The sequence below is a fragment of the Condylura cristata genome, unplaced genomic scaffold, assembly GCF_000260355.1.
Source record: "Condylura cristata isolate star-nosed mole 26May11 unplaced genomic scaffold, ConCri1.0 scaffold00001, whole genome shotgun sequence".
NCBI classification, from domain to species: Eukaryota; Metazoa; Chordata; class Mammalia; order Eulipotyphla; family Talpidae; genus Condylura; species Condylura cristata.
The window spans coordinates 69,838,921-69,855,602 of NW_004567102.1; the positions used below are offsets into that span (position 1 = coordinate 69,838,921).

At 37.8% G+C, this 16,682-nt stretch overlaps 1 protein-coding gene across 3 annotated transcripts in view; it reads right to left on the reverse strand.

Annotated features, from left to right (window-relative positions):
* AHI1 (Abelson helper integration site 1) overlaps nucleotides 1-16,682 on the reverse strand; it is a 166,604-nt gene that overhangs the window by 26,666 nt on the left and 123,256 nt on the right. For all 3 annotated transcript variants that reach the window (XM_012722687.1, XM_012722683.1, XM_012722689.1), the window contains 2 exons: nucleotides 12,875-13,037; nucleotides 9,546-9,646 (listed from right to left, as the gene is read on the reverse strand). In XM_012722687.1, coding sequence (XP_012578141.1) covers nucleotides 9,546-9,646; nucleotides 12,875-13,037 — 264 coding nt within the window. The remainder of the gene's footprint in view (nucleotides 1-9,545; nucleotides 9,647-12,874; nucleotides 13,038-16,682) is intronic.

Genomic DNA, 16,682 nt, shown 5'->3' on the forward strand with positions numbered 1-16,682 from the left:
CTCCAATCTTATTCCTGACATAGTCATCAAGTTTCTGGAAGTTTTATCTCAATCAAATCATAATCATTTCTAAGAATCATTTTCTGAAAGCGTCCTTTGTAAATTTTAAAGTAGGAACTTTGGGGAGGATATAATGACTGTTAGAAAGTTGAATGCTATTGGTTTCATGTAAAGAGGCTTATAGACTGCCAGATAGTCAAGTGAACTGGAAGTTTATATCCAGAGACCAAGGGGCCTGACATAGGAAAGTTTTTCCTCCAATAAGGTTGAAAGATCATTCCATAGCTAAATTCCCTAATTTCCCTTTGCAGCCACAAAAGAGCTTCAGAAACATAATAGTATTTACCGGGTTAGCACATAATAATATTTACTAGATTAGCATATGTTGTGGGCACTGGTGTTTTGTGTAAGTGCTCATGGTAGATTCTGAAGTTGAGCAGTCTGGCATATAACACAGTGGCAATTTGTGGGGGTAGGAGAGTTTAGGACTTATTCTTGACTTGTGCAGTTGAAGCTAACTTCATGAATATAGCTTAGAAATCAATAAGCAAGGACAGCTCTGATCCCGACCAGGTCCTTCACCTTCTTGCCTCTAGTTTTAGTCTAGATTCAGTCTGGTCCATCACGGATTTCAATCTCCCCCCACCTCCAACAATATTAATAAACAACGGCTTCATGGCTCATAATTTAGTGAGGTCGAAAGACAGGCAGAAATAATTTGGCACTGGTGTAGCAGGTGATAAATGCAGTAAGAGACAAACAATGTGCCATTATATTATGGGAGAAAAACCTTCCTCAGACCAAAGGGAAACTCTGGTCTGTCTACAGCTCAGTTTAAATAATTTCCCTTTTCTTGTCACCTCAGTATGTGTACCTATGTATATATACTCATTTGTTTTGATAAAATTTTTTGACCCTACTGCTTTCGAATTTGCTCTTTGGCTTCTTTTATTTCCACTAAGTGCATCCAAGCACAAACCACACTTTTGTCCTATGATATTTAAATGCAAGTTTATCAGACATATGATTAAATAATTATACCTGGCAGTTGTGGCACAATAAAAACATTGCGATTAAAAAGTGATCCTTAGAAAAAGATACACAATAATTCAACTCAAAGTGTATGTAATTTATAGCAACATGTGCCAGTAAGTTTAAAGATAAGGTCATATCTCATCTTCATGATCTTGGTCCAGGCATGTTTTTCTACAGTGATATTGGGAATGATACTGCTCTCTAGTCAGTGACTCTGAAAGCTGACATAACACAGGCAGAAAATTTTTTCTTACAAAGAAGATACTACCTTTTGGAGGTTTATTAAACATTTTATCACCTTTGTGTAAACAAAGTAATGTATAAGAGGTTGTTACTTAAATATACCCATGGTAAGGGGGTGGGGAAGTAAGAGGGTAAAAAGAAAGGAGTCACTAATGCAGAAAAGTTCAGTAAAAGAGTGATAAAAGCAAATCTATTCCAGTATGTTGAGAGAGATCTTCCATTGTATGCATGGATTGGGTGGTGTATAAAAGAGACAGTTATCTTTCCTTTTCATGTCAACTAAATCGGAACTGTTAAGTAGTAACAATATCACAAAGCTAATTTCCCATGCTTTCTGCAAAAATTACTACTAATTTACGAAGGAAAGGAAATAAATAGTAGTTAATAGATCAATTAATGAACATTTTATACATACTCGTTATATTTGGCTCACACATCTTTATGTGAAGCTGTTATTTTAAAGCAGTCTATAACTCTAACACCATTACTTATGCAAGGGTAAGTAACGGAAAAAAATGAAAGCAAATTTTCACTAACAGGGTCTTAAAAAATTATAACTAAAGATCAAATATTCCTAACATGTTTATTTATAATGGTATGTGTATATACATACAGACACACACACACACACACACGCATATATCTATTTCTATTAAAGTAGAACAGTTCACAACTTGGGGTGGGGCAATTCTGACTCAGGAAATCTGGCAATGTCTGGAAGACCTTTTTGGTGTCATAACTAGACAGGGGAATACTTTTGGCAACTAGAGGAGAGAGGTTAGGGATGCTATTTAACATCCTATAATGCACAATATATCAACCTTCCCCCACCCCCAAACAAGAAATTACCTAGCCCTAAATCTAGGCCAATGGGGCAAAGAGTGGAAAACGTGGCAAAAAAACAAGAAAACAGCAGAGTCATGAAAAGAAGGTCACACTGCTTGCCAAGTCAGAAGATATGGTGACTGATAGGAATCAATTCTGCCACTATCTGAAGGACAACTTCTGACTAGGAATGACTGGAAGATTTGTAACAGACTACTGTAGGGTTGCTGCTGATATTTAAGCTGACCTTTGAAAATATCTTCATGAAGATCAAACACCATCTTATACCATCAACCCCCCTCTAGGTTACTGCCAAAGAGAGCAGAAGGCCAATTAGGACACCGGTTGCACCAGCATTACATCGCTCATCATTACAAGACTAAAATTCATATTTGCCTTCATGGAGTCATGAAGGAGTATCCTACGAGTACTTACTACTAGTTTATTGAAACAGTTATGAAATATTTCTTGAGAATTCCTATTAGTCTGTAAACTGAGTTTTCAAGGACTTTTGACATAAGACTAATCAGATATGCTAGAAGCTGAGGCCCAGAGACTCGACTGGACAACAGTTTGGTCTCTATGTTACTTTGTGTATGTTTTTAGCAAGGGGGGGTGCAAAGACCTCAAGGACAAGACATTCTCCAAACTTCGCGATGGGGCAAAGATGGGGGATTCTCTCTTAGCACTTTATTTTAGAACTACTGGCAATTAGTCAGGATGCTGCTCCCAGAATAGGTAAACTGAGAAGACAAGCTGTGGCATCTCACTTGAGGATATGAGGGGCCTGGAAACATGGAGGAGAACTATGCAAGTTAGCAAGAAATAAAAGTGCTGGGGACAGAGAAAAGCAAGACTGAGACATGCATGTCAAACACAATGGCCGGAGCCAAGGTGTAAGAGAACACAGTAGCGTGCTGCTTACAAACCTTAAGAGGATCAAGACCTGATGAGTTCCTTTGGGAGTTAAGAGAGATGCTGGAGGCTTTCTGAGTTCCTTTTTGTGCATTTAGGGACTTTATTGTTAGACGTGGTTGTGAGGAGACACTCACTGTCATAGCATTAAAATCCCACTCACTTTCTTTGCTGGAACACAGTATCTCTCTAGACTAATGGGTATTTTTCACATTCATATCCTTTTGAAATTAATAACTTTTTTCCTCAAAATAACTTACTGAAATAAATTGTGAAGTAGAAAGAAATAGAGTGTTGTCTGTATTAAGACTCTTCATGGGACAAAAATAAGTTTTAATTGTAAGATTTTGATTTAGCGCTCTTCAAATAAAGGGGAAAACCTTTGAATATTCCTAAGGTTTAAAACACATCCAAAAATAAATTAATTTTTATCAACTATCACAGGTTAGAGATAAATCAACTGCATTTTCTTTGGTAACGATAATTAGTAAAGTAAAATAATGTAAACACAATAAAGATAACAATAATTATGATTGCATTTTCAATGCTTTAAGCACATTAACTGGCTTTTAGATATTTGGAAAATCTGCTTTACCATACCAATAATAACCACTGCCTATTATAAATGTGTTGTTGGACTTGACACAACTGAATCATATTATATCTATAGTTAAGAATTCAAATAGACTCTTAGTATAAGGATGAGTAAATGAAAAAAAATTTCCTCTTTGAAGAGATTTTTGAAAATGGCACTACACAGCACAATTAATCCAGATTTTAATGAATTTTCTACTTTTGGGATGAAGAGGGTAAGTGAAAATTAGACATTGTGCAGACTAAGAAAGACACATACACACAATGAAGCAAATTGTTTATCACCCACTGTTTTTCTGAAAGTTCAACAGAATCACTAATTTAAAATTTTCTGTGCATGTGTGTTTGGATGGAAGAGGAACTACCATAGACTTATCTCAAACTTTTAAGTTCTCATTTCTTGTTTTGGACTAGACAAGAAAACAGCTGTTCCTGAACAAAACTGGAGTAAACACACTGGTTTAGGAGCTGACTCTATAGAATTAAACCAACTTGCTCTCATTAAATCTGCATACAAAGTAAAGTACTGGACATAATTAAAACATTCCATCAAGTGAGGACATCATTTATAATGGACATTTTGATAATTAAGTGTGCTTTCAGATAAAGAATTCAGTAATTTCGCTACATTCACAGAAATAACCTAACATTCCTGTGCATAATTATTACACATTTGGTGTTATCAAAAATATTCTTGGTTACATTTATAGACAACAGAATTACTTTTCTACTCTGCGCTTGTTTTTAGAAGTAAAAAAAAAAATGAGCATTTTAGTATCTTGCAATTGTTAAAAAAAATGTAGAACTGCTGTGTTAATAAGATACATTGGTGAAAGAAAAACAAAAATATTAAGCAGGACCATCAAAATAAAGTTCATCAAAACAAAGACTTGAATAAAGAAATATGTTTACATGTGCAGAGAGCATTACTAGCTGGATATGTAAGAAACTGTTTAGCATGAACGTGACTACTAACAAGACTGAGGGCTTTTATTTTTATTTACACTATTCTTTACTGACTGCTTTTTAAATCCTGAGCATATATCATTTCGATAATCAAACATAATTAAAAATCTAACAATTTTAACAAGTTTTCCCCTCCCCAAAATGAATGAAACAGGCTAATCCAAAATATGTACACAGATGGGCCAAGATCAACAACATAAGTCTTTCAAAGTTGCTGAGTTTCTTTCTTCCTTGATAGCACCAATATTCTCTTTTTGACCAGATGCAAATTTTATAGCACACTGTGATGGAAAGTCTTGAGGAAAACATCCTCCTACTTTTACTCCCCCCATGTATAGATAATTGTAAGTGTTTGGGCACTCTTATGTCTATGGAGGAGAATAACTCAAGACTCAATCTCTCTTCCTGCAGCAGAACAGTCAAATGCTGCCATCACCCACGAGCACTTCAGTGAACCATATGAAATATCGGAAGGTACCTGGCACATTTAGCAACAGAACAGGTGTGTTCCACTTGGAAGAACTTACAAGATTTAGCAGCTGCCAAGCTATTAAGGGTGTAATTTTACTTCTTATTCAATAGTTTGAATAGAAATAATTAAAAAAACAAAGAAAACTATTGAGGTTTCTTTCCTTTTTTCTGCTTAAAAGTACAAAGAATATAATTCTAAAGACTTCCACATGCAGAAGGGTATAATGAAACAAACATAAAAGAGAGAAGCAAAAAAGTAGTGTGACACAAAATGCGGCAAGCTGTGCAGATACAGCTGTCTGCATCCCTCAATAGGTGGTGGAGGAGAAACAACACTGGCCTGAGAAAAGGAGGTTAAGTTCCTAATTAGGATTGTCATGCTGAAGGAACCTCAAAACATGTTCTGGAACTTAATGTCCTCATCGGTGCAACAGAGTTGACTAGCATCACCAGTGACTGAACTCTTAGGTTCCTGTCAATGTCTATAATTCTATGAACTTAGGGCATCTTTCAGCACCAAATTCTAGTCACTTACCAGAGACTACTTTTCATGTTTTGTTTTTTTTTAAACATATACAAGATAAAGAAAATGAAACTTGTGGGCTCTCCCTGGTGGGGCAACGGGTTAAAGCAGCATTATGAAGCTCTCCAAAGCCACTGCAGCACGAGTTCGAACCCCCTGCTAGGGAGCTGACCCACTAGTCACTAGAGATCCCACCGCTAATCCCCTCAGCAGTGTGTTTCAGTAGATCTGCCTGTTCTGCTCCCAACTCTGTCTCTGGTGAATCCTCCACCCACCCCACCTCTGGCCTGTACCCCAGTTCTGTGAGCATAAATAAATACATCTTAAAAAAAAAAAAACTTGCTCATAAAATTAAACTTCTGATAGAATTTGTAGGCAGCTTATAAGGCAGGGTTTGATAAAATAAAACCATATATAGTGTCATAAAGTAATTAAACTGAAGTAATGCAACTACCCCAGAGGGCACAAAAGCCAGGCCGCACGTTTCTGAAGAGCTGGCCGCAGCGCTCACAGCCCAGAGTGTGCCCACGACATTCTTGTCAGCTGGGACAACATTACGCTTCTCAGGGACTTTTCTTTTTCTACGTGAACGCAGATCATTGCATTTCTACTTTCTCCCACAGGGAAGTGAAACACTGTCGAACTATACATGTTACATCCCTAAGAGGAAAGACAAACAGGATTCTATCTAACACCTGAGTTCAAATAAAGTAATCAAAGCACATTCTTAAAGAAACTCATGCATGGAACTTCAGCCCAAGGCAGGAGTCTTCTCCTTCAGGAGAACTTTCTTACTTCCTTATCCAAATGGATTCTATGCCCCGCTATTCTCCTGTTTTACCAATTTTACATTTTTAAATATTTTGTTTTGCATGTGTACACCTTGAGATCTATTAAAATCAGGGTTTCGGCAACAATGGGACTGGTTCAAAGCTGACTTCAAGGATCAAGTATGAAATATTTGTTTTCTGGGAAATGAATCTAAAGGTGTGGTTAAAGCACAGTAGTCAGTTTGTAAGAATTAAAAAAGCACAGAAAATTGAAAAAAAATCAACTGCAGTCTCACCAGCTCCACAGGTAGCGAGTAAGATAGTGATAGCGTTCCTTACATTTTCTCTGGCTGGGGCACAATTAATTCAAGACCATTAGACAGAAGTGCATCTCTGTGGGGGCTAGGTAATCCCAGTGTCAGCGGGCAGCATGTTCTGGAGTCAGGGAAACCAGCAAGCCGCTGTAAGTTCATGTTCTCATGGCACTCACACGGTTCTGACTGAGACTACAAACACTGTTTAGCTGTCAAAGAAGCTCCCCACACCAGAGTTAGGCTTTTACTGCATTATATGCCTTTAGGTTATACATTTATAGTAAAGACTTCCAAAATTCTTATATCTGGTGAATTTCAAACAGGATAATATTACATGAATAGCATTTGCCCATAGTCCTATTGCTTACCAGCCTTTTAAACTATATTATCCTCTGTAGTCCTCTGGACAACCACCACCAGCATACATCCTTGTGTATTTGAAGCCAACGTTTTATTGAGAAACCATGTTTCTTTCAGTTCTTTGCAGCATAGGCTGTATGCTCTCACACCAACCATCTGTCAGCCTCAGGGACTGGAATTAGCACTCTGGCCTGCTCTTAGTTCTGCGCTACTGGTTTAGGCTAGCAGACTTTCAGAGCCCTCCTCCTGGAGGTCCTGATGGCTGGATGTAACAGCCACTATTTACGTGTGCCTGTGACCTTCACACTTTGTGGTCACTTCTAACACAATGGTTTTCAGTGTTGGCTACAAGGTAGATCACCTGGAAAGCTGCTGAAATCTACCCATGTCCACAACCCATCCCAGACCTATTTAATCAATTTGTGGGTGTGGGGACAGGCATCAATATTTTTCAAATTTCTTAGGTGATTTCAATGTGAAGCCACCAGGGTTGAGACCTCAGCACTAACAACAATTAAGGACATCAAGGCCTTAACAGTGTCCACTTCATCCCAACTCTTACAATCATCAAGTAATTTGAATGTCTAAGAGAACAATAATTTAACACACTGAATCCCATTTCCCCTGCCAGCTCGATTCTAATAAACTTCCCTTTGATTTCCCTTCCACTCTTAATACACTCAGTGAATTAATAATAAACCTTGAGATGTTGACATCTGAAATATTAAGTAAGCAAGAGTGTCTGGCTCTATAAGCCACAGTTTCAGTTTTTAAGTCACTTACTGTATGACAAGAGGCCTCTCTGTGGGTGTGGGTGCTGACTGCATCTGGCAGCCTCACTTTCTGTCACTTTTCAGATTCTACCTTCTTTTCAGTCTGGTTTATACTCTAGAGTGAGTCACTCCAGTAACTTTCTTGCCAATGTTACAAAGTCCCTTATTCTTATCCTCTATCACACCCAAGCACCTTCCACTATGTGTCTAACTGAATCTGCCTTCTCCACTATGCCCTAGATGCTGAGCACTGGAGGAAAAAATCCAACTCCACAATTACTCCATTTTACAGGTATCCAAATAGCAGCTCCCAGGATGACTCAGGAATCCTTTTTACATGTCCCAAATGGGCTCCTGCTCTTACTATTCTTACAGCTATTGTAACAGTCACTATCCTTCCTCCCAATTTATTCCTTTGACCCTAGATTTTTAAGTAGATCTTCTTTTCTGTTTTGCAGAACAAAATGTGAATTTGCAGAATGATAGTCTCTATCATCTACATCCTCATTCCCACTAACCAGACTCAGGAACTTCTGCTCTAAGGTCAGTGTGGCTGACCCTTTTGTCCAGTTAATCTTTGCTCAGGGCGTGTGGCCTGTGCATCCTAGGATGTTTAACAGCATCTGTCCATGATGTCTACCTCCAAGATGCTGTTGAGACAACCAGAAGTATCTTCAGACCTTCCCCAATATTTATTCCCTGGGAAGCAAAAAGCATACCATCCCACACCTTATTCAAGTTATTCCTTCTGCTGGAATGTGTTTCGCTAAGATCCTCCACCTAGCATACACATTTCCACCCTATAGACCTCAGCTCAAGCATGGCCTCCTTTGGGAAGTCTTCTTGGCCTACTGCCAGGTGACTTAGAGGATTTCTTTCTGAATGTTCCCAGTGCATCTTGCACAGTCGTCATTGCAATTCTTTCCATGGTCTGTTGGAATTACCTGCCTGCTGCCTGTGTCTCACCTACTAGTCTGGGAGCTCCCTCAAGGGCAGTGCCTGGCTTATTAATCCTTTTTCAGTGAAGACTAGTAAAGTGTTCATAATGAAGTCATCAGTCAACATATATAAGTTGGATGACTGAATGATACATGAAACTTCATAATGATGTGGTATTTGTAAAAAAAAAAAAACCTGCTGGTTCATGAAGCAAAGTTATTCTAGGTCAAGAACAATTATCACATAATAAGACAAGTTTAATAAGCAATATATGATAATATAATGCTTGTAAAACTTTCCTACCAAAGTACTAGTAACACTAGGAGAACACTGATTGAGATTCATGATGAACTTGGGGGCACAGGCTAAAAACCATGTTTCTCTGGAGAATAACATATTCATATTAAATTTAAAAGAAGACACTTTAAATTATTAACAAGTAAAAGGATTGCTCCGAGAAGTACAGCATCTTTATTTTGTGAACTCCAGTCACTTTGGCATGAGGTGTACCCTCAGCTGGAGAAGACCGCATCCACATCACAGCTGTAGAAACAAGTGGAAATGGAAAGAGCACAACACTCAAAAGCTATGAGCTCCACTCTGGACTGCATCCTAGGGCTGCTTTAATACTCTGTGCCTTCTGAGTTTCTTTATATGAAAACTGTTTGCTTTTCAGATTTCATAAAGTCGACACCAATATCACAAGAAGTAATAATGAAAACAATAAGGAATAGAAGCAGGAAAAACAAGTAATATTTTATCTAGAGAGAGTGAAAATCAAAGTATACATGCAACACATATTCTTTAAAACATTTACCTTCTGAGGAGCCAAGAAAGGTTTTTCCTTTTTGTGTTTTTCTTTAAGGGCTAAAGGGAGAGATCGCTCCTTTATCTCTGGAGGCAGTTCTTGATACAGTGCTGGAATTGAATAGGAATTCACGTAATTAATTTGAGGAATACTATTCTGTGAAGGGAAAAATAGCAATGGAGGGGAGCAGTTGTGAAAAAGAAACTGACATTCACTTCCTTGGTGTTACAATAAGCTGCCTTGGGTTTATAGTTACAGTGATTTGAAGCCGTACACATCAGTTACCAAAAGAACACACGCTCCGAAGTTTGAACTTCAGAAATGTAGAGGCGTCATTTCATTTACTATGTGGTCATGAAGATCCTTTCATTTTATGTTAGTACACATTTACTAGCAACCTGTGATATGCAAGGTTATCTGCTAGGTACTGTTGAAGAGCTATGAAGAGGATCATAAAGCAGTATTTGCTCTTAAGGAGCTTACAATCTCGTCAGAGACAGGTATGTTTCCAAGATATTGTAATATGCAATAGTGTTTGTCACATGCAATATGCATGTGACATTATTTGCAGGAGAAACAGTAAAGTCTGACTGGGGACAGCAGATGCCTAAGGAAGAAATGGTAGGTTGGTGAGGCTGAAGAATAGGTAGGGTTTTGCCAGGCATAGGTGTGGAAGAAGAATAATCTGGAAGGTTGGGATGAGATAAAGAAGCACAGGACTAGGGCCCAACAAGATACTGAATATATTCACAGGGCTGAATCTAAGATTATAATTTGCATAATTTATTTAATCTATTCACAGTGTTTAATATTAAAAGTTTATGTGGGAACATTAAAGGGCTAAAAAGAAAATCTAATTTGGATAACTAAAGGACTCAGACAACTCTGTATTAATAGAAATTCTTAAAATATTCCTGATCAAGCTTCTAATATTAAGAGATAATTAATTGGCTTTCTTCATCTATGATTGGAAAGGATGTCAGATATGATTAAGAAAAGGTGATTGTTTTTCTTTCCAGTGGCCTAACATATAAAAGACATTAAGTCCTTTATAATAATTGAGTACTAATATCCTTTATTGTGCTATATTCTTAGTGAACAGGGCTCTCAATTAATAGTGGGGAAGAGATTCTGTTTGCACACACACACACATACACTGACGTCCTTTGCTTTGCATATCTGACTTTAGATAAAGGGCAATTTGTCCTGCTATTTTTAGAAAGGAATATGCGTTGTGTTTTTGTCTAATGTGGAAACTGGGTAGGTGAGGTTTTTAAACTCCTATTTTAAAATGTAGAATAAAAGGAAATGAAAATAATCCCTAATTAAAGGATAACTCAGTCTTAATACTCTGTTTTCTGAGAATCTTTTCTGTTTGTTCTGACCTTTACAAGGTGAGTTTTCAAAAAGCAGTGATGGATGCCATCAGAAAACATCAATTCTCCTGGGATATAAAAGTAATTACAGCAGTCATGGGGTCATGACTACTGCAAACATGGAATTGATTTGTGCACGTACTCTTACTTTGGTTATTATGGAAGAAAACAAACGTTAACGGGTTTTAAATCATTGAGAAAAGCATCCACAGCATTTCTAGATTCACAAGCCTACTATCACCCTGCTTGGAAATACAAAATCTCTTCATGTAGCCAAATGAAAAAAGATTTTAGATGTCTCCAGTGTAGGTGGAAGAAACAATTAATTACAGCAGCTAGTAAGAGTTACAGATATACACAGGAGTCACTATAGCAAAACAGGCAGCTCTTGATTTAAAACCAGAAGTTGCTTCTGCTGAAGGCCAGCTAGTGATACTGTAGGAAAGATATCCCCGGGATGGGGAGGAAGGAACTTGATATCTGAGATGTTCTGAAAGTTGGCTGTGCCGTGTTTAAGGGTGATGACTGGAGAAAAAACCACTTTAAGTTTTCTCTGTTATGTTGTGCTCTATTAATCATAGATTTAACAGTTAAAAATCATTAACCACTTAGCTAAAACGAATGAAAAGAAGTACATAGAGGAAATTAAGAATGTTGTCATGATAGAATGGGGTTACTTTTGAGACACTTAGCACTTCCCAGAAGAGGGGTTTGCCGAAAGCCACAGCTAAGCCTAGGAGACTGAGAGCACAGACCAGGGCGGGGCATAATGGGAAGTGTCAAGGTTGACTAGGGCCCAACAGAATACCAAAGGGAGCAGGCCAAAGGGAAATATTACTACTGGGCTTACACTTGCACCCAGTAGACATGGGAGAAATTCTTCTTCCTTTCCTTCATTTCTTTTGTTCTGAAATTCAGAACTTAGGTTAGGAATCAACAGTATTTGTATTCAGCCATAGTTTTGGCTAAATGAAGTTTGCGCATACTGCAAATCAACTAGAATTTATAATAATTACATTTATTACATAATTACATATCTAATAATTGCAGAAATAAAAGACTTATTCTAATACATACTCGAAATCAGGCTGCCTATAGCACACTTTAAGTCAGAACTACAAAACTGTAGTGTTTTTGGAAGAGAGATTAGAGATAAGCTGAAGTTCTCATTTTATAGGCAGAAACAGGCCCCAAGGGCTCGGGTTACAAGTTGGTCTTTCAGAGCCTTTGGTCTGGTGCTTTTCCTACCACACCATCAAGTTAATTGTTGACATGAAGCATTCTTCTGAAGAAGTATGGCTATACTCCTCTTTATTAGTTTTTATTTTCAGCCTCTCTGTGGTCCATTTTCACCTCAGTAGGACTCATTGTTAAGGACTTTAAGAAAGGTTCATCTCTAAAGGCCAAGAATTCTTATGCCAGAATGTCAGTGACCGCCACTTTCAGGAACTCTTTAGAATGTGTTTGCAATTCATTTTGTTTTCCTTTTAAAAAAAACGAGGGTCTAATTTACTTGAAAATTAAGTAGCAGGTTGCAGTTTTGTCTTAGCACATACCAGCTGGGACTGAGGAATCCACAGTAAAAGAAAGGGAGCTGGGGCACCTGTCACTGAGGAGTCATGTAACATGAGGGCCCCCCCCCCCACAGGCTGTGTGTGAAGAAGTAGTGGCAGGAACAAGGGGCCCGAGGAGGCTGGTGGCTAGCTGGACAAACCCTAGACTAAGAAGTCCATGCAGCAGCTATCCTGATCTGAGTGTGAAAGTTCTCGAGTGGAGTGGTGCCCTGCTTTTTTGTTTCTTGTTTATTTATTTTTGTATCATGTACATGAAAAGCAATTACCCATTGGTAAGTATATGCACAAGTTACAAAGACAGTAAATTAAAGGGTATATAGAACATGATAAAATCTTGGACTATCAGTTAGACCATATTAGTAAACCAGGAAGGGAGCATAAAACTTACTTTCACTAGCCACATGATTAGCTGGAAAATAACCTTCTTGTCCCTTTCCTATGCTGCCATACCACCAGTCTTCATTATCTTTGAAAAACACTCGGATAATGTCTCCGCGATGGATGGTTAGTTCATCTGATCGATTCGCTGTGTAGTCATAAAGAGCCACTACCTAAGAGAGAGATAAGACCACCACAGCTTTATCACAACTGTACCACAGAGAAAACCCCCAACATTCACTTCCTCTTGCAGAAGAGCAGCTGAAACCAAAGCAGTACTTTGGTAAGTCTGAGGCTGGCTCAAGGTTTGCTAATGGGATCAGGGCTGGTGGGAACACAGCAGGAGAAGCAAGATAAAAGACTGTGGGGTTGAGAAATGGTTAAGAGCATTCAATACACTAAGATTAACTTCAAAATAGCAGATGTCAATTTTTTTTAGTAAATTACTTGTGAAGCAAATAAAAAAAAGTGCTCACACCATTCACTTTCTTAGAATTGCCTTATATGACACCTTTATATACCTTCTCTGGGCTAAGCAGATGCATCTGAAAAAAAAAAATTCTTCAGAAGGTCAACAATTTTACACAAAGCAAAAACTCAATGGAACAACTTGATTACATAACTACATGGTGATCCCCTGGTTTACTGTTCATGTCTCTTTTTTTAAGATATATTTCTCTACAAACATATTTTTCACATTTTATATAAACAATATAATCCATTTGATTACCTTTAAAAACACCCTTGTAAGCATATTTTAGAAGCATATAAATTTAAGAAGAAAAGTCTCTCACTGAGAATCCTGTGTTGTTACAGCAGTCCTTTATTTGATTTGCTTTATCTTTTGAAAAACCCAAATCAAATGACTGTCAGTGGCTGCCCAAGTATTTAAAACTGCCTCATAGCAGTTACAAGGAGGCAGTTCTCTTCCCATTTTAAATGTGATTCATTGTATAAAGCAGGACTTAATGCATCTATTAAGAATAACTTATCTCTACTTTTCCCTACTTAAATGGGACTTGAAAATGTATAGGTTATAGAACTATACATATACCAGAAAATTATCACTACAATCCTTTCACTTGAGATTGAGTACTGATTCATTCTCTTTAACAAGTATTTATTGAAATCCCAATGCTTGTGGTACTATGTCAGGGGATAAATACACAATGACAAATAGGATAATTTCTAGAAGGGGTACCTTATTTAGGCTTTGCAGGAAAATAAAGGATAATCAGGAATTTAGCCAGGTGAAAAGATGGAAAGTATGTCACAAGCAGACTATGCCATGTATGTGAGAGTCCGTGGAAGAGAAAACCAAGATAGTTCGCATTGCTGGGAGCCTGGCATTGGAGGTAAGAGCCTATAGAAAGAAGGAAGAGGGAAGTTGAAATGAAAGCTATAGGCAGGTACCCGATCTAAGAGTTTAGATCCTTAATATGAGGGATGAGAAGACAGAGCTTTCAGCAAGGGATTCCATAATGGTTAACAAAATTCTTTGTGCTAACTTTTAATAATTTTACAATACATACTAACACATTAACTAGGAGATTTTAATGGATCAACCTGGAATTAAGTGTTGTCACTATATGGCATAAGAGCAGACATGACAACTGAATTCAAATGGTACAAAAGTAATCTTTATTGTACTGCTTAGCACAGTCCGTAATTTATAACATAGTATGCAGGATGTTCTCTAAAGTTTACAAACAGAAGTTTCAGTAAATTGATGCCAAATTCCTTTTGTAAAAGCGGAACTTTTACATTTTCCCTTCATTCTTCCTTCTTCAAATCTTTATTTCCCTACCTAGTACTAGCAAAAGAGGACAAGCTAACTCATATGTTCTGAATGACTGCCAAGTTCTAGGTACTGGGCTAGCTGCTTATGTACGCTAGCTTATAGAATCTTTATGATAATCCTGAGGAGATACATTCATTTCAATTTTTTTAACATCTAGGTTTCAATGAAAAACCTTAAGTACAGAGAAACTGAAGACTTTGACTTGTGATAGAATCAGAACTTAAGCACAGTTTACTCCCCCCCCCCCCCCGCAAAACTATATACATTTATAGGCCATCCCATCTTTGTCTAGCATCAAATGTGGAACGGGAGCAGTTGAGAGGTAGGGGAGGAACAGGAGACACATTTTGGGATAGTAGTACTATGACAATTGGCTGCGATGACACCAATTATCCTGGGTCATCTGTAGACCCACACGCTCCTTGCAGGATACCTAAAACAGCCTGGAGGTTGAAAGCTGTGTGGCATTGCTTCTTATAACACTCCCCCTGGTTCTGGTATACAACATCAATGTGTTTTATGAAACTATGAGGCCAGTGTATACTTAATTGAAGACAGAGGTGGCTACTGGAAAAAAAAGCAGGTGAAATCAGACTTGTTAACAGATTAGTAAGGAGCTTTCACATCAGGTTTGTATCATTATGTGCAACACTTGTGTAGATACCTATCTAGATAGCACAAAGTGTCTAGGATTTATCAATGTGAAGTCAGGAAACCTTTCCTGAATTTTCTACCAGGAGTGTGACTCTCTTCAGAGGTATGGGGGGTGCAAAGGACCTACACTGTATTTCAACTTTCCTACTAAAGTGCTCACTAATTATTCTCTTGTTACACAAGAAAGCACAGTATATCAGTTTCACATGGCCTAAGGTCCTTATGAACATGTCCTATATACTATGTCTGTTGTAAAGTGAATTGTGTCCTCCCCAATTCATAGGTTGAAGAATTTAAACAACAATGTGACTATTTGGAGACAGCAGCTTTAAGGGAATTGTGGATAAACAAAGCCATATGGATGGGGCCCTAATCCACTAGTGTCCTTATAAAAAGATACCAGAGCACATGGACACAGAGTAAAAGGCCATGTAAAGACATGCTGAGAAGGCAGCTGTCTGTAAGTGAAGAGGAGAGGTCCCAGAAGAAACTGGCAACTTGATCTTGAACTTCTGACTTCTTGAATAGTGAGCAAATATATTTCTGTTTAAGTCACCCAACCTATGCTACTTTGTTACAGCAGTCTTGGCAGACAAACCCAGTCCAACAACCTGATGGTGTCAGATGACTCACATAACCACACACAACCATCTGGGTGCAGCAAATGGGTGATGTTTTACTTGCATCCATTTTAGATCCTTAGCAGTTTATGATTCTGTGGTCCACACTGCTATTATGCTATTTCCTGGTGTAGAAACAGATCTTGCCCCAACTCCACAAGCAACATCCCTAGGAGGGTGATGGTTTTAGAAGCTACAAACCCCAAAACAAACATGTCACCTAATTTTGCCACTATAGCTAAAAAATTTCCTGTACAATCAGCAATCAGTATGTTTCACATTAGCGCATTCATTTTGGCAGAAGATTCTGCAAACATCCTATCTACCCCGTTTCCAATTAGGATTTGTCATTATCTCACTATTTTAGGATAAAGCAAAGCTCCATAAAAAAGTTGGGAGATGCAATTCCATCAGATTTGAGTTAATACTCTGTTTTTCCTTGTTCTGGTAGGTCTTGTCATAGAAAATGTCTTGCCCATTTTTACTATATCTATTTTCTTACTATTTTCTATGTATCTATCATTCCCTGCACACAGTATCCTGACATATAGATACAACAATTTTCTTGACAGTGCTGACCTGACAGTAGTTAGGAAATTTTCTGTAATAGAAATTTAAATATATGAGTTTATTTGCTCATTTCAGAGGTGGGAAAAAGAGACAGAATACAAAATGCATGTGGTCAGATTGTGACCACTGTTAACATATTTGAAAGAGTTCTCTTTCTCAAAATTTCCAAGTCG